The sequence below is a fragment of the Parasteatoda tepidariorum genome, chromosome 7, assembly GCF_043381705.1.
Source record: "Parasteatoda tepidariorum isolate YZ-2023 chromosome 7, CAS_Ptep_4.0, whole genome shotgun sequence".
Taxonomy (NCBI): Eukaryota; Metazoa; Arthropoda; class Arachnida; order Araneae; family Theridiidae; genus Parasteatoda; species Parasteatoda tepidariorum.
In genome coordinates, this window is record NC_092210.1 from 75,083,649 (window position 1) to 75,102,884 (window position 19,236).

Consider the following 19,236-nt stretch of genomic DNA (forward strand, 5'->3'; position numbering starts at 1 on the left):
TCTGTGGATGTATGAATGGGTCCGCCTTTTAAAACGAGTTGTGACGTGTGTGTGACTGAAGTCGCACTTTTGGCCATAAATGGCGCCACGGAAAAAAATAAGAAACGCACACTCTGCCTTAAAAATTCGCTTGATTTCAAGCAGGCTTGCAAGCATTGGCAAATGGCGTAAGTAATAACAAAAAAATGAGTTTTTTTATTACTTCAGAGCGCAATGTTACAAAAATAACATTGCTCTGCAATGTTTCTCTTTTTAATCTCATTAAAATAAAAGAAGAAAAATTTACTAAAATTTACTGCTGCTTAAAAAATAATTCAAATAGGAGATTAAATAAGGTTTTTTCACTTTATAAACACTTATATTTTTTATTATTTTGGGTCCTCCCTGTAAAACAGTCCGTAGCGTGTGTGTGGCTGAAATCGTATTCTTCTATGAAATATATAAGTAGCGTAAAGGGTGTAAAGCTTTATGTTCTCTCTCTGTTTTTTATTATTAGGAAACAACAGATAAAATAATGTTTTTATATGGAATAGTTGGTTAAGGGTCTTGTACTGGCATGGAAATATAGCATTTTCCGGTAGCCTCCGGCACGTTCGCGTAAGTGTGTCCTGCACAGCGCAGTTATTACTGAACAATCTTAGTTCTCTGATGTTTGCGCAAAACGGGATGCCGATTGAAAGTGTTGAATCTTTTTTATTTCAAACAAATCCAGCGTATGTCAATGGTTCAGTGTAATTACAGCTGTGATTAATTTGTAATGTGGGCTAGATTTGGTGGAATCACTTAAGGCTAAGCAACACTGTAGATGCCTGTAAAAAAGAAGACTTTTTAATGAAGTTTCCAACGATTGTGATTTAAAAAAATTTATATGTATATTTTAATCTTCATTTTTATCATGTTACAATTACAAAAAATTTTTTAAATTTAGCGCTTTAATAATACAATGTTGATAACTTATTTTTTAAATTATCCATAGCTTGCAGTATTCGAAATTTGAAAAAGAATCATCCAAATCATCCACTCTAATTTATTTTTTAACTACGTGAATGTATTTTTCATTGGACGTAGGTGTTTTAAACAATCATTTCCTTCTCACAAAATGGTAGTGTTTTGAAAAAATGGCATAAAATATGTTAAATTTTTTTTGTGGATTGCTCATAATCAGTCAACCCAATCGAAAACGTACAACTCAATCGATTGACGCACAACGAAAACTGTATTTATTATGTACTATTGTGTCGAAATTTGAAGTAACATCGTTTCGTGTAAATAAAATTTTTAAGCTTTGTGATCAATAATCCATATAAATATATAAAATTTTGCAACTATCTATAATGCATCTGTACTAGATTCATAAGATGCTTCCTTCTTCTCCAGCAATTTCAGCAGTCTCAAGTGCAAGTCAGGCCCTTTTTCTAGTCGATCTATCCTCATGTGACACCTCATGTGTTCTTAGAGTAGGATCCGAAATTCTGCCGTCATCTTCATTTTGAGCATGTCCTTTGGCTTCTGGGCCTACATTTATTTCTAACCATTCCAAATAAACTTTTGTAACCTACATTACAAAGCTAGATAAGTTGCAACTTTAACTATTTATAGTGAAAGTACCGTTAATTCTTTTCTTCTACAAATTTTTAAACAAGTTTTTATTCAATAAAATAGATAAAACGACAGTATTTTACTTAAATGTTTTGATAGGAGTGAACAAATCTTTTTTTTCTTTTTTAATGGCGGGCATTTGGGGATTGTCCCATTGGCCACAGAAATGCCAGAACTGCTACTCTCTTCTCATTACCCAATGGGCACCTGTTGCGAGTCCATGGCGGTGGAGCAGTGTCGCTCACGTCGCACAACCACAAACCCGTTTATAGGGCGGATCACACGAAGGAGAAAGGACGTAGAACACAGAGAGAGAAAGAAGCATCCATGCCCTGAGCAGGATTCGAACCCGCGGGCAATGGCTCCACAGTCAGACACGCTAACCACTCGACCACCTGTTCGGCTGAACAAATCTATTAATCAACTGAGCGCACACATTCACTCAGTCGCATTCATTCAAACATATCACAGCTCTCGACCTATAATGTTGTAATTTTTTTATTTTTACGAAACTCAATTCAATATTTTGGTATAATAATATTAAAAGGTAATAATATTAACTATCGAAAAAATTCAATAGTTTTTTTCCTTCATTTTTTGAAAATTCTACTGTATTGATCCCCTACAAAGTTGAAGGAACCATTTAAGTGTTTTACATCATGTTTAAGGCCTGATAGCCTGGTCGGTAGGGCGCTGGACCCATGTCCGAGAGTTCGTGGATTCGAACCCAGCCGGCCGAAGACTCCCCGTGTAGTAAAGTGACTGATGCATGTTAAATCTGTCGAGTCGCAAAAGTCCTCCATGTTCCCATAACAAATCTGGGTACTGGATTGGAGATCAATCGTTCTCTGATTCAGGTCAAAATTACGATCTGTGGATGAATGAATGGATGTATGAATGGGTCCGCCCTATAAACGGGTGTGACGTAAAGTGTGGCAGAAGTCGAACTCTTGACCATAGATGGCGCCACTGAAAAACAAAAACAATCGCACCCCCCCCCCCTGCCTAAACAGGCATACGTCAACAACACAACAACAACATTATGTCCAAATATTAGCCTCCTTTTGAAAAAATTGATTGTCCCGCAGTGGACTGATCGTTAAGACACGGTTCCCAGAAGATCACCGAAGTCAAGCATCACTGGCTGCGGACAGTGTGCGGGTGGGAGACCACTTGGATCAGTCTGAGTAGGGACCGAAAGTGTGCGGTATTGGTCCTGGTTAAACTGTTCTACCGTAAAGTGCTCGACTTTGCGTGCAGGTCGTTGGGCTACCGAAGCGGGGATGCCAACCCCCCTGCAGAGGATCAAAATTGTGATGGCTTGTCTTCGGATCATCCTCAGGGATGTTTCCCAGACCGTCGCCTATAGCCCATTGTGCAGCTCTAGTCAACACCTCCTAGAAAAGAGCAGGCCTCAGCACGGGTTGCCATAAATATCCTTTAGTAGTCCAAACGTAATGACATATTTCGTATTTTCAACCACTGCGCAGCTTAGTACCCCGAACGTAATGACATCTTTCTTATTTTTCATCTACTGCGCAGTTAACTTCGTCACATCGGACTACTAAATTGATCCGTGCTGAGCCCTTCCTACTTCTAGGAGGGGTTGCTCTAGTGCCACGTAAATTAACGACAACAACAACAAAAATGGATTAATAAGCTGAAAAAGGCGAACAACTCTAAATGAATAGAAGTCAAGATAATTGATGAATGTCTCCCAATAGGTGGATCTCATGTCTCTGTCTGAGCAGATAGCGAGCGGTATGTGCTACTTGTCCTCCCAACACTTCATACACAGAGACTTGGCGACACGAAATTGTCTTGTTGGAGATCAGCTGATAGTCAAAATATCTGATTTCGGCCTCTCCCGGGATATTTACACATCAGACTACTACAGGGTAAGAATATTTTTCTAAGTTTTTCTTTTGTGGTACTAGCTCTATCTTATAGTCTTCGTTGTGGCAACACTTAAATTTTCTTTTGAGAAGCATTCATCCTAATGGCGAACATTCTGTAGTTTGAAGTAATTGACACGTTTGAGATATTATCGCATTTGAGAAATCCATAACATATCTTAGGTGAAGCTTTCGTTAGTGAATAAAATCGCAATAATATCTTTATTAAAATAAAGAAGTGAGGAATAATTCTTTATCTATTTGAAGCTTTTAAATTACGGTAACATTAAATTAACATAGTCATTCAGTCCAGATTTTGCGTTATGAAAACAATTTTTATGTACCTAATTTTAAAGACTAAGAAAAATTTAAGACAAATATATATATATATATATATATATATTTGATATAAACTCGTGCAAAACATGTANACAAGTAAGTTTTGAATTTGAGGAGCTGATTTTGCAAAATGATCTTCATAATCCTGCTTATTGTTTTTCACGCAACTAAAATTAAAGTTAAAACTCCGTCATTGTGACCAAATGGCTGATTCAAAAATGATGAATAGGTGAAATGCAAGAATTATATGATTGTAGAGATTAGTGGAAGATCATAATTTAAGTAGCTTAGCTGAAACAATGGAACTATTTTTTTTAACAGAAAACCATATTATATTCTAAAATCTGAAATATTGAATATTTTTAAAATTCATCTTAACATGTTTTTTTGCAAAGCTCGTAAATTTAATTTCTCGTCAAAAACCTTGACTTGGCCATAAATATCAATTCATTTAAAATATCATGCACAGAACATCTACTAATTAAATATTTATAAGATTATATATATATATATATATATATATATTGCCAAAAATAGTGGTTTATGGCTCCTCCAAAGGAAACAAAATTCTTATTCCGATTTGTTTATGTTAAAAAAAAATTGGATTTTGAATCACTAAAGCTAATTTCAATTGGAGACCTGCATCTGCAAGCTACGTCATCTAAGATGAATTGTGGCATTCACTTATGCTACAAATCAGAAACCAATCAGGCTTGCAAAGCATGCGTGACGTCACTTTCAAGTGTCCAATTAAATTTGATCCGAGAATTGATTCAGTATGATAATGAACTAAGCCTAAATGCTGTAACTCTTAACTCACCAAACACAACTGTGCGATCAGACCCAATCATGTGATTTAAATACTATGGGTTAGATCTGATCTCATATTCTTCTTCTCGAGTAGCAACTACCCAATTACTAATTATATTAAGCCGATGCCAACTATTGATTCGCAATTTACAACTGACGGAATCAGGCAACAGCAGGTGTACTTTTCATCAAGTTATGTTACGCCTAATGTTGATTTCATTGTGTTTTGAAAATTTATTGCGAAAATTGTTAACTGATTGAAAATGTTAGTAAAAAGCCGATCTCAGAAAAAAAGTCACTCTTAGTAGTTAGAATATTTTATTAAAAACTATTAATAATTAAAATTTTTCAAAAAAAAAAAAAGAAGAAAGAGAGTATACAGTTTTTTTACGATGAAAATGCGCAGTTTTTGAGATGCAAACTTTTGAGAAAAAGTAAAATTTCTTTTTTTTCCTCGATATAATTTTCTATTTTATTGCAGTTTCAGTAATTATTTATATTTCAAATGCAAAGATACACTAAATTTGACTAAAGCAAGCTTGAAAAAAAAAATCAAATTAAAACAAAAATATGACTAGATAATTAATAAATTATAGATTTTTAAATAACTAAATATTTTTTCCTGTTTCATTCATAATAATCAATAAAACAGTGTGCAAAAAAACGGACTACCCTGAATAACTTTTGATCTAATGATCGGATCTTCACGTTTTAGGACTCAATCTTAATGGTTCGAGGAAGTGGCCTCAAATATGCCAATTAATTAGTGCTGATCTATATTTAAAATTCGATTTCTCAGAGAATTAAAGAAATCGTATTTTTAAAATACAATTTCTCCGAAACTATTCAACCTATTTCGCACAAATTTTGTATTTTGCCATGTAAAATTATATACTTCAAAATGACGTAAAAGATTGTGTATCTTACAATTCAAAATTTTTTAGACTGTTATTTAATAAAATAATGAAAAATAATTAATATTTACATAAAAAGTATTTTTTACTTGGAATTTCCTTTGTAGAAACGAATTTCATAATTGTGTGGAAAAAAATTTTCAATTGGCGAAAAAGTTTGCGAGATATGGCGAAATACGCAAAAAGTGAAATTGACATTAAAGGGTCCAAATTTTGTATCGCTCTCATGTTTAAACTATGGGGACCATATTTTTCAGATTAAGGTTACCCTTTATATCCTAGGGGTCAGAAATCTAAATCTAATGAAAAAAAGTATGCATATTCAGAGAATGCGCTTTTGTATCTGATTTCGCAGCTTAAAATATCGTCTGCAATGTTTAATTAGCTCATTTGATGTCACCCCCTCGAACCATTAAGAATGAGTCCTTGAACGGGAAGATCTGATCATTAGATCAGAAGTTATTCAGGGTGATCCTTTTTTTATTTCGCGCACTGTACATCTTTAAGACCATTTACGGGCCACAAATATTTTTTAACCCTAAATTTTAATCAGGAAAAGCAATAGAATTGTAAAAATCACCTGCTTGGCTAAAGTGAAGTGATTTGCATTGACTCTATCTTTGATCTGATATCTATATCTAATCATTGGATCAAAAGTTATTTAAGGTGATCCGTTCATTATTATTATTATTATTTTTTGGTGCACTGTACATGAAAAATATGTTGTTTTGAAAAAAATAAAGATGATGAGTTCAAGAACAGTATTTTTATTTATTAATTTCGCAAACGAAAAAAGTTATTCAAACTTTATATTTTACTGAATTTTTCAATCCAGGATATTTCTTATTCATTTGCAAACAAACTATACTGGTGTGCAAAACTTAAGCAACAAGTGCGTTTTTTGTCATAACTCTACAAGAAATCATCCGATTGACATGAAATTTGAATATGATGTACATTATTTTATAAAACGATGGTAAAAGAATAATGGCGCAGAAATGAATATAAAGCTTAAAGTAGGGTATAATAAAATTAGATAANTCCCATAATATGAATCAATGATTTCATACCTTATTACGCTACATTTTAGGATAAAATTATTTGGATGGATGTCTAAGCTTATTAACCGTTTCATAATTATTTATTTTTGTAAAAATTGCATTAACCTTCTGCACTTTAATTAGCTGTTTTAATAATTTTAGATATTTTCTGAAATTCATAAAAAAAATTTGGTCACCCATTACTAAGGTATAAAAAAGTTGAGTTTAAGAGAAGGATTTTACTCAGAAAGGACATCAGAATGCAAAAGGTTAATATGCTATTATAAATTACAGTAAGAGAGATTTGTAAAATGATGTAGAACTAAACGATCAGCTTCCTGCACAATGTGATGCATGCTCAAATGGTATTCAATATATCAGCCTGTTGGGTAAGCGAAATCTTTAGATTATGGTTGTGAATTCACCAAATTCGCTGTAACAATCTACCTTTAACTGTAAACGTTATTTAAAAAAAATGATCTACAAGCGAAATTATTTAGGTTCACTGATATACAGTCGGACCCCTATTTAACGAAGACGCTAAATCCCGATTATAAGTTCGTTATATTGGAAAATTCGCTGCATAGAAATTCCACTTTTGAAATAATGAAGCACTAAACAGATTTTAAATTCATAAACCCTAGACTTAATTAAAATAGCAGATACACTTTTATCTTGTAAACTAGTATTTACCATTTATTTCATAAATTTAAACCATAAAAGAATAATGCGTGGAAAGTAAGAATAAAGCAAAACATTCAGTGTTACACTATCACGCTACATACATTTTCAACTAAAAGAAAGCTGAATTTAAGTGTAAAATTATAGCTGTATTTATTATAAAAGTAATTTTAAACATTCATAACCACATGCGTTCATAAGTTTAATTGCGACTGATAAAAACCGTTAATTTTGTCTGAGTTTTTAGTTTGATATGCAAACAAAAACGGAAAGGGATTTTACTGCTTTCTCTAAAAGTTAAGTGGCTTTTGAAACTTAGTTGGAGGTCATTTCCCCAATAAAATGCGTTAACAAGTTTGAAATGCTCTGAAATATTTTGGGAAATAAGTGGATCTCAAAGAAAAGTTCGTTAAATACAAAATTCACTTTGCTATTTGGAAGTTATATTACGAAGAAATTTCCAAAAAGTTCTTGGTTCCTCGAAAAAAAAAAATCGCAAAATAGAGAAATTCGCTAAATGGAAGTTCGTTAAGTTGAAGTTCGACTGTATATATATATATTACCAAAAATAGTGGTTGTGGTTTATGGTTCTTCCAAATGAAACAAAATACGTATTCCTATTTGCTTATTTAAAAAAAAAAAAACTGGATTTTATATCACGAAAGTTAATTTCAATTGGAGACCTGCAAGCTACGTCATCGAAGGTGAATTGTGGCATTCATAATTTATGCTTCAAATCAGAAACCAATCAGGTTTGCAAAACACGAGTGACGTCACTTTCAAGTATCCAATTACATTTGATCCGAAAATTGATTTAGTATGATAACTAAACAAGCCTAAATACTGTAACGTTAACTTACCAAACACAACTAGTACGTTACCCAACCATGTGATTTAAATGCTATGGGTTAGATCTGATCTCGTATTCTTCTTCTCGAATAGCAACTACCCGATTACTAATTATACCAAGCTGATGCCAACTATTGATTCGCAATTTACAACTGACGGAATTAGACAACAGCAGGTGTACTTTTCATCAAGTTATATTACGCCTAATGTCGATTTCATTGTGTTTTGAAAATTTATTGCGAAAATTGTTAACTGGTTGAAAAAGTTAGTGAAAAGCCTATCTCAGAAAAAAAACCTCAGTCACTCTTAGTAGTTAAAATATTTTATCAAAAACTATTAATAATTAAAATTTCTCAAAAAAAAAACAAAAAAAAAAGAAGAATAAAGAGAGTATACAGGTTTTTTTATGATGAAAATATGCAGTTTTTGTGATGCTAACTTTTGTGAAAAAGTAAAATGTCTTTTTTTTTTCTTCTCGATATTACTTTATATTTTATTGTAGTTTCTGTAATTATGTATATTTCAAATGCAAAGATACATTTCATACAAGACAAAAGCAAGCTTGAAAAAAAAATTAAAACACAAATATGGCTAGATAATTTATAAATTATTGGTTTTTAAATAACTAAATAATTTTTCTTGTTTCATTCATAAGAATCGATAACACACAGTGCGATAAAACACACACAAAAAAAACGGACTACTCTGAATAACTTTTGATCTAATGATCAAATCTTCACGCTTTAGGACTCAAATTTAATGGTTCAAGGAAGTGGCCACAAATATGCTAATTAAATAGTGCAGTGGTACATTTAAAATATGATTTCTCAGAGAATTAAAGAAATCGTATTTTTAAAATTCGATTTCTCAGAAAGTATTCAACCTATTTTGCCATGTAAAATTGCATACTTTAAAATGACGTAAAAATTGTGTATCATACAATTCAAAATTTTTCAGATTGTTATTTAATAAATCGGAAGTCGTCATGGAGAAATCTTCAGAGGAAGGCATTGGCTCACATTGGGCTGTCTGGCCCACAATGATGATTAATAAAATAATAAGAGATAATAAATATTTGCAAAAAATTATTTTTAAATGCAATTTCCTTTGTAGAAAGGAATTTCATAATTGTATGCAAAAAAAATTTCAATTCGCTTAAAAGTTCACGAGATATGGCGAAATACACAAAAAGTGAAATTGACATTAAGGGGTCCAAACTTTGGATCGCTCTCCGGTTCAAATTATGGGGACCATATTTTCCAGATTGCGGCTACCCTTTATATCTTAGGAGTCAGAAATCTGAATCTAATGAAGAAAGAAAGTATGTTTATTCAGAGAATGCGCCTTTGTGTCTGATTTCGCTACTTAAAATATCGTCTGCAATAATTAATTAGCTCATTTGAATACACGTCCTCAAACCATTAAGAATGAGTCCTTGAAGGGGAAGATCTGATCATTAGATCAAAAGTTATTCAGGGTGATCCTTTTTTTATTTCGCGCACTGTACATCTTTAAAACCATTTACGGGCCACAAATATTTTTTAACCCTAAATTTTAATCAGGAAAAGCAACAGAATTGTAAAAATCGCCTGCTTGGCTAAAGTGAAGTGATTTGCATTGACTCTATCTTTGATCTGATATCTATATCTGATCATTAGATCAAAAGTTATTTAAGTGATCCGTTCATTATTATTTTTTTTTGGTGCACTGTACATGAAAAATATATTGTTGTGAAAAAAATAAAGATGATGCCTCCAAGAATAGTATTTTTATTAATTAATTTCGCAAACGAAAAAAGTTATTTAAACTTTATATTTTACTGAATTCCTCTATCCAGGATATTTTTTATTCACTTGGAAACAAATTAATAAAATAAAATCTTTTAAACCTTAATGTTTAAAAGGGAAAACATTCTAAAATTTTCAAATTAAAATTATGTATTTATATTAATTGCAAATGTGTGCAGCTTGAAATGTACAGTGCGCAGAAAGAAGACCCGACTTCCCTGAATAACTTTTGATCTAATAATCGGATTTTCACGTTCTGGAACTCAATCTTAATGGCTCGAAGGGGTGACCTCAAATTTATTAATTTATTAATGTAGGCGATTTTTTAATTTACGAAATCAGACATAAAAGCGTACCTTATTTGTATAAACTTGCCTTTTTCTCCCGATGGATTTGGATTTCTGACCTTCAATAGCCTCAATCTAGGAAAAATGGTCCCAATAATTTGGTCAGGATAGCGTTCCAAGTTTGGACCCCATAATGTTAATTTTACTTTTTGAGTAAAAATTTTTTTTTTAATTTGCAATCTTTTGATGCCGTTTAGTTAAAAAAGCCGTTTAGTTAAATATTAATTCAAGTATCGACCATGACATCAAACCTAAAAAATGCTTGCTATATTCTTTATTGCTCTGAAAACCATATTCGGATGCGTATAAACTATCTACAACAAACAAATGATTCTTTGAACAAAAGCAGCATTTTTTAACACTCCATCAAATATAGGCAAAATAAAGCATTCCCAAAACCAACTACATGATTGTGCCCATGTACACAGCTATTATTTCCCAGACAATCTGGTATCCAATGGGATCGAACCCCAGTCCTTTATAATGAAAATAAAATGTATAGTAATATGAATACCCAACAAATATATTTCAGGTAGGAGGTTCTAGAATGTTGCCAGTGAGGTGGATGTCTCCGGAAAGTATTACGTATGGAAAATTCTCTCTCCAATCAGATGTCTGGTCTTTCGGTGTCGTTCTTTGGGAAATCTTCACTTATGCCAAACAACCCTACTATGGGCACTCAAATGACGAGGTAATTACTATTTTATTTTCTTCTCATGCTTCTGATTGAGTTCTGTTATCACCTCCAAGAGACTACAACGTTCAAAGAGATGATATACAGAGAGAAAAATCTAAAAGTACTTGATGTATTCCTTTCGTCTCACATTTAAGAAACATAAAATGTTGAAATTGATGATCAGTTATAGTATTCATGGACATTTCATTGTTGCATTTTTTAATTTTCTCAAAGAAAAAAAAAAGAGCAGACACATAAGTAAATGAGTTAGATAAATTTAAAAAACTTTTGAACACGAACTCGCAATTAAAATGCACACGCATTGATCAACTCTTGTAACTAGTTTCAATCCTTTCGTTGCCACCTCATTTTGGCAAAATTTGTTCGAAAACCGTGAATTTTTTTTTTTTAATTTTTCATTTTTATAGAACTCTATGTTGATTCAAACCCCGGGATAAGTTTGGTGAGAAACCAAAAAAAGCTGAAAATAGAAATCCAAAAATATTATGTGCAAAAAACACTTTTAAAATAATTGAAAAAAATACCTGAAATTTAAGCAAAAAAAAAAGTGTATGTAGGGAACATTTATAAACAGAACGTTTTGATAATTGATATTTTGTCGACATATTTATCTACGTTTTAATAAAAATATCGATGCGAGATTTTATTTATTTAAATTGTGGGAATCTAAATGTATGATTTTCAAATCACGCGAATACAAATCTCAACATTTAATTTTAAAAGGGCGTAAATACAAATATAATTTTAAAATCGCATTAATACGAATCTCGATGTTTGAGATAACATCGCGTGAATACGAATCCCGACATTTTATTTTAAAATCGATTGAATACAAATTCCGATGCATAATTTTTAAGTCACTTGAACACGAATCGTGATATGGACTTTTAAATCACGTGAATACGAAACACGAGATTAAATCACGTAAATAGGAATCGTGATGTGTGATTTTAAATCGAGTTTTCATAGGTTGAAAAAAGCGTAAAAATGATTTTTTTTCTTAGGGAATTCGAAAAGGACTAACTTTCTTCGAAGAGGTGGGTTATCTTTTTCTTTTTTTATTAATAGTTAAAAACTTTCCGTGATGGTGACAAATTTTCAGCAAACGACGATCGCACGTCCGTGTATATGACAGTAAGAAACTCTGATCATACGAAGATTCCTTTCTGTGGGTCATACGAAGTCATGCGTGGGTCATACGAAGATTCCTTACTGTCATCAGACTCGGGTCTGATTGCAGTAACAAAAATTCACATAAAATTTTCAAATCAAATCCAATTTATAAAATCAATATCACATTATAAGTCACATAACTTAATCTTCGCATGACCCATTAATTCTTCAAAAACATCGTTATCTCATTTCCCTCTTCTTCTAACGCATAGAAAGTTCTGGAAAGTCCTAGAGCATACCATAGAAAGATTTCAAAATCAGATTTTCAGCTTATAGCTTGCATGAAGGGACAAGGAAACTAATTTAAAGGTTCGAATAAAAATGAGGTAAAAATGAAAGTAAAAGTGCTAAAACAAATATAAATTATACGAATAATAAAAAAGGGAACGAGAGGAAAGGTGTGATTGTCAACATACAGTGCTTTGAAACATATTTAATTTTTAGAAATAAGCTGCTGGGCATTTACTCTAATCAGCAGTAGCTTTCCAAACATGTAAAATAAAAGACCCTCCCCCATTTAAAATAGGAAAATTATAGCTGGCGTTTTTTTTAATTTTTAAATTAGATACCCGCAAGTGACGTCATCGTAAGTAAATCACGGCATTTGTCGATTCAGAAGCCAATCAGGTTCGATACACATGCATGACGTCGCTTGCAGTTATCTAAATCTGATTTAAATCACATGGTTAGGCATAATCACTTCACGAGTTAAAAGTACCATACTGTAATTGACTTTCTTTTTCTTTGGTAAAAGCTATATGAATAAAATTATGCAATCAGCATTTTTCGAAAGGAGTGAAATCGAATTCATTTCGAAAGGAGTAAAATTTTAAATTCTTATGCGCTTAGATATTTGAAAAATATGTTCATTTATAAGTAATTTACGTTCAAAGAATTTTTTTCAGCTTAATCATTTGTCTCTAGTTTAAAATAATAACCAATCAATTTTTTAGAGCTATGAAAACAAGCAATTGTACTGTATTAAATGATCTAGGCAAATTGTTAATCGCATAATTTAATTGCAATACGTTTTTGGTTGTTGCTGTTGTTGTTAATTTATGTCGCACTAGAGCTGCACAATGGGCTATTGGCGACGGTCTGGGAAATACCCCGGAGGATGATCCGAAGACATGCCATCACAATTTTGATCCTCTGCGGAGGGGATGGCAACCCCACTTCGGTAGCCCGACGACCTGCGCGCTAAGTCGAGCACTTTACGGTAGCACAGTTTAACGAGGACCAATATCGCACACCCTCGGTCCCTACGCAGACTGATCCAAGTGGTCACCCACCCGCACACTGACCGCAGCCAGTGATGCTTGACTTCGGTGATCTGCTGGGAACCGTGTCTTACCGATCAGACCACTACGGGACAATACGTTTTTGGGAAAAACTTAAAAACATTTCGAAAATTATTATCTAAGCGCTATTTCTACCAATTTAATAAAGCAACGTTTTTATTTTCCACCTTTTTTGAAAGGTATTGCGTCGAGTGATATATTTTATCATTAAAAATTTGTAAAACATCAAGAAATAAGAAATTAAAAATTGAACCTGAAATCCAAGATGGCGAAGAAGGAGATCTCTAAAATATACACTCATGGACAAAAAAAAAATTAGCTCACCACGAAGGAGTCGTCAAAATGAAACGAAATTTTACATACGTAATGACTACTTTGATATGAGTAAATGATTAGAAAATCTAAGAAAAAGCATAATTTATTTCAGAGAAAAAGGTAAAGGAACGGAGGAGTTAATACCCCGTTGGAACCCCTCTAGCTCGAATGCACGATGCGATACGATCGGGCATTGAGGCATACAAGTTCTGCATGATGTCTTGAGACATTTCGTTCCATATTTGCTGTAACCTTCCCTCTCGTTCGTTCAAACTCGTGAGATGCCTAACTCGCCGTCATAAATGATCCCAGATATGCTCGATTGGAGACAAATCTGGGGATCGGGCAGGCCAAGGAAGGGTAGTAATAGTACGGAGACAGTCTTTGACATCCTTGCCGTATGAGACCGAGCATTGTCTTGTTGAAAAATGGCTCCTGGAAGCCGTTGCATGAGTGGCAACACATGTGGTTGCAGGATTTCATGGACATACCGCTGCGCTGTCATGGTGCCACGGAACAATACTATAGGTGACCGTGTATGCAATGGCACCCCATGCCATCACACCAGCTGTGGGAGCGGTGTGTCGCTGTATAGCAAAGGCAGGATTGAGGCGTTCACCACGGCGTCTCCACACAGGAGCACGATTGTCATCACTGCTACGATTGAATCTGGATTCGTCGCTAAAGACGATCTAATTCCATTCCACTGCAGTTCAGTTTCCTCGTGCGCGGTAAAACTCCAAACGGAGGCGTCGATGGGTGGGCGCAATTATTTCTTGGTGCGCTAATTTTTTTGTCCATTAATGTATTTATAGAACAAATGAAATCAAAACTGTATGCATATTAGAGGTCATATATTAATATTTAGGAAGGAGTCGTGGTGGTTCAGGGGATACAACGCTCATCTCCCAATGAGATGACCCGGGCTCAAATCCAGCGAAAGCTGGTTGACACGAATTCTTCAGCCGGCTCTCATCAACTACAGTGTGACGTAAAAATATCCTCAGTGGTAGACGCCCCCTTGCCGTCAGGCTAAAAGTGGGAGGTTTTCGTGGTTTCCTTCTCCATCTAACGCAAATGAGGGTTAGTTTCATCAAAAAAGTCCTCCACGAAGGCAAATTTCTCCCAGTAGTTGATCCAGGAGTTCCCTTGTCTTCCAGATTGAGTTGGAAATTTCAAGGCTATGGCGTTGAACATTGGTATTAGTAAACCATAAATTGGGTCAGATGTTCAACGGTTGTTCAAAATAAAAATATTTAGGAGGAGCAAAACAAAAAATGACATTAAGATCTGACGTATCCACTATTTAAAAAGGTGCGATTAAAACCGACAAATCATACTTGCTTGACCATGAAATGAAATGTTATTATCAGAAACATTCTAAAATTTCATTTGGTTGTTGAATATTCTAAATTCATTTTTTCTCGTTAATAATTCAAAAGATATAAAAAAAAAATTTTTTTTTTGCTTGAATATTGTACTTAATGCATATTATTTTGAAACAAAAAATGTTATATGATGAATACAGTAGTAAATCACTAAATGGAATTCCACTTGAATACGTTTTATTTTATTTTAAGTAAAAAAAATACCAAAAAAACTTAAAAACGCAATCTAAAACGTATTTTTTTAAAAAAGGAAAAAGTAGAATAAATGAAAAGATAAAAACATCCAATTCTGCAAAATTTCATGAAAGAAAACTTCCAACAGTTTCTAAAGCATTTGCTGAATGCAAGTAAATTCATTAATGAACAATCAGCTAATACTTTTCAACTGAGATATGAAAAAAAATTAATTTTGAAGGAGCTTTAAATTAAATTTTAAAAAAAATCTTAATTCACAGAACACCATTAATAAAATAGTGATTGTTAATAACACCTAAGTTCCAGAATATTCATAAATAATATTTTCAAAAATTAATGTACTTAAAAAGCCATTTATGCTAAAAAAAATAATTCTTGTGAACTTGTGGTGCATTTTTATCAGACCTGTGGTGTCCAAGTTCAGAATCGAAGAATCTCGTGCAGAAGTTGGAGTTGAACTCGACTGCGGTTGGTTGAAAGTTAGATCTCATAAGTTAAAAAAGAAACTAAGTTTTTGAACTTATAAAATCTATTTAGGCAAATATTACGTTTAAAAAAAATTGATCATTATTTAAATTGTAGCTTACAAAAAACTTTATCATATATGAACATTTATGAGCTTATATTTGATTGAATTGTTGAAAAAGTACATAAATTCCAAGAACTCGATTTGTTTAGTGCATTTGAAAAATTAATTAAAAAGATACGTAAATAAATTCCATGCTTCACTTGTAATAATTTCCTAGTTTCAGAATATTCCCAGAGAAATATTTTTGTAATCATATATGCGAGAGTGCATGTGAGATATTCATATTTTTTCTTATAATGGTTTTATACAATTTCAATATTTTGTACAAACTTATTTTGTATAGTTTATTTCTTCAACTCGTCGCTTTGAAACTAAACCGTGGTAACTCAAAAAAGCAAGTTTTTCAGAAAAGCGATTTCTAACTTTTCAGGAATTTCCACCGCAGCTTGACTCGAAGCTATGGCGACTATTGCAAAATAGTTTACATTAGGAAAAATCCCTGTTTCTTTACATTTTTCAATGAACCAGGCCCGATTCTTGTAGCATTTCCAATTTTGTGGTAATTTCGAAATAAGTTAAGGTACTTTGAGTTGCAACACTTTTCTCTAAAACTTTTATTAAAAGTGGATAGTTACTTCCAAATACATCGTTATATTCTAAAGAAATGACAAAGAATTAAGAATATAGGTAAATTTACGATCATCTGTGTTTTTAAGGAAAACTGCTTCAACTCGAAATAAAACTATGCTTGTTTTAAAGTAAACTGTTGCATTTCAAAATACAACGATGTTCTTCAAAATATCCTCCCGAATATTACATATTTCATTTCAAATTTTGACTTACCTCCTCCAAGGTTTTGTTGCAACTGGCACACTGCTACACTATTCCCTAAAACTAAGATGGCGAATCGCGCCAATGCGATAACGATTTATCTGCTCTCTAAATTAATTTTATGGAACTATGAAGATAACACGCTGTTTCTCTAAAAGGGTGATTTTCGAAGTTATACTTCTTATGCGACTTCCAACAAGGTTGCGTTAAACGTTTAACGCTACATTTTTATTGGCCGGGAAATCNTATGTAATAATATTATATGGTCGTTTTTCAAATTTTTGTTTTTTAATTATTATTTTCCACTACAAAAACGTGGTTTTTAAAAATATTATTTTTATTTTGATTTTTTTTTTGTACTCACTTCCAAAATCTCAATTTTTTTCACTCACTGTATACAGAACTTTTCTACTAACATGTGACACTAATTTGAAATAATCGAATCGACAACAAAAAACAATCGCGAAAATATTAATTTTTCTTTAATTTAAATTTACTTTGTATGTCTTTTTTCTCTTTATTTTCATGCATTGTCATCCAATTCTGAACTATGTGCCAAATTTGAAGTCTGTAGCTAGTCGGGAAGTTAGTTTAAAATCGTTTACAAAATTCTGATTCTTCTACAATTAACGTCGCAGGTTGCGAAGTTTAACTTCTTCCGCGCGGAGAACCTCCACGCACTATTTTTTTTTTTTTACACAAAATGACCCAAATATCTCATTTTTCGATTTTTTTTGAGTTACTACGGTTTAGTTTCAAAGCGACGAATTGTTGCATTATAATAAGAAAAGTAATATCAAATTTTAAAAAAAATAACAAGTATAAAGTGACACTAATATTTTCTTAGTCTAAACACTTTTCGATGATTTCGGTGAAAATTTTAATTAAGTATAAGTTGAACTATCAGTCGAACATTTCTATCACAGACACCAAATGATCTGATTTTTAGAACCATCCCTAAAAAGGGGTCATTTCTATTTGCTTCGGCGTTAATCACTACTTCTAGCAGTTAGTTCTGTAGAAACTTTTCTAATGTACTTTTACCATACCCATTATGCTGCTCTATTTCAGGTAGTGAAGTTGATCTTGCAAGGAATACTACTGTCTCCTCCCGAAAACTGTCCTCCATCTGTGTGCCGGGTAATGGCCGGATGCTGGAAAACTGATCCACGGGATCGTCTCATATTCCCACAAATTCTGGATATGCTCTCTGAATGACGTCACCCTTCTCTATTTTATTTCATTCTTAATATTTTTTTTATTATTCTCGTTGGTTACTTTGAGATTTCTATTTCTTCACATTATTTCATTGACAACGTCAGAATAAAGATTTCATTTTCATTTTAGAATTGAGAAAGTATTGTTCTTGGTAAATGTTAAAAGCTGATAATTCTTTTTATGTAAGTTAAAAGCTAACTTTCGTTTTCTGTTATAACTGCCGAGTTGTCATGGCAACGTTTTTATTAGTCTTTTCGTAGAACAAGAAATAATCGTCTGAAAATTATTATGTAAATAAAAGGTTGTTCTTTTTTTACTAGAAGTTTTATTATTTAGTCAGATTTATTATTTAGATTAGAAGTAGAGAACGACAGGATATTTTACTTCCTGCTAGAGTCTCGTAACATTTTGGTGACCTGAGGACGTGATTTTAAGAAGTAATCTGAACTTGCATATGAAGTATTTTCAATAATACAATGGAGAAAATTCAAAAACAACGGAAGATTGTTTGAAGCTCCTTCACTCGGCAGTTTTAACAGAAAACGAAAGTTAGCTTTTAGCTTACATAAAAAGAATTATCAACTTTTAACAGTAAACGCTGTTGATGAACGGAGAGATTCCAATATATGTAAATGAATCATAGCACAAAATTTAATTTTTAAACATATTTTAAAATAGGTACAGTGTAAAAATATTTGGCGTATAGTCGCCACCATTTTTGGTGCTGAAGTAAACTAAATATATTTTTAAGTACAGAACTGTAGTTACCGTGCAAACAATTATAAATTGGCGAAATAACAATTGTTTGAAAGAATCAGTGCGAATATCTGACTATAGATTGACTTGTTTTTGCAATTTATTCGAATTGCTTTGCATAAACTGATTCTAATGCTCATAAAAATATGTGTTGCGAGTAAAGAAGTAAATAAAAAATGAATAAATGAATAAAACTATATTAGTGAAAAAAAAAATGGGACTTCATGCACTGTAAATAATTTTAGTTTACCTGAACTCGAAAAATGGTGACAACTATGAACCAAAATTTTTAATTGGGTATAATATGAAAAAAGCNTTTTTTTCGAGTTTCAGTGGTTAAAAAACTAAGAAAAATTCTGAAGGAGGGGAAGAAAATCTCAAGTGAATGAAATATTGTTCATTGGCATCTATTTTTATTTTATTTCAGTTATTTTTTTTTTCAAATATAGAGTATTTAAAATTGCTATTAAATATTGAACCTTTTAAATTTAACGTTATATAGGCCACAGCAAGTTAAAAAATTCACAAGTTTGCACTTTAAAATTCTTAAAATTTTTAGGGTGCAAATATTT

General features: G+C 32.4%; 1 protein-coding gene across 2 annotated transcripts in view; it reads left to right on the forward strand.

Moving 5' to 3' along the window:
* LOC107453119 (tyrosine-protein kinase transmembrane receptor Ror) overlaps positions 1-18,034 on the forward strand; it is an 89,932-nt gene extending 71,898 nt beyond the window's left edge. For both annotated transcript variants that reach the window (XM_043039347.2, XM_071183647.1), the window contains exons 7-9: positions 3,324-3,497; positions 10,794-10,952; positions 17,762-18,034. In XM_043039347.2, coding sequence (XP_042895281.2) covers positions 3,324-3,497; positions 10,794-10,952; positions 17,762-17,908 — 480 coding nt within the window. In that variant the 3' untranslated portion in view covers positions 17,909-18,034. The remainder of the gene's footprint in view (positions 1-3,323; positions 3,498-10,793; positions 10,953-17,761) is intronic.
* The last annotated feature ends 1,202 nt before the right edge of the window (positions 18,035-19,236 follow it).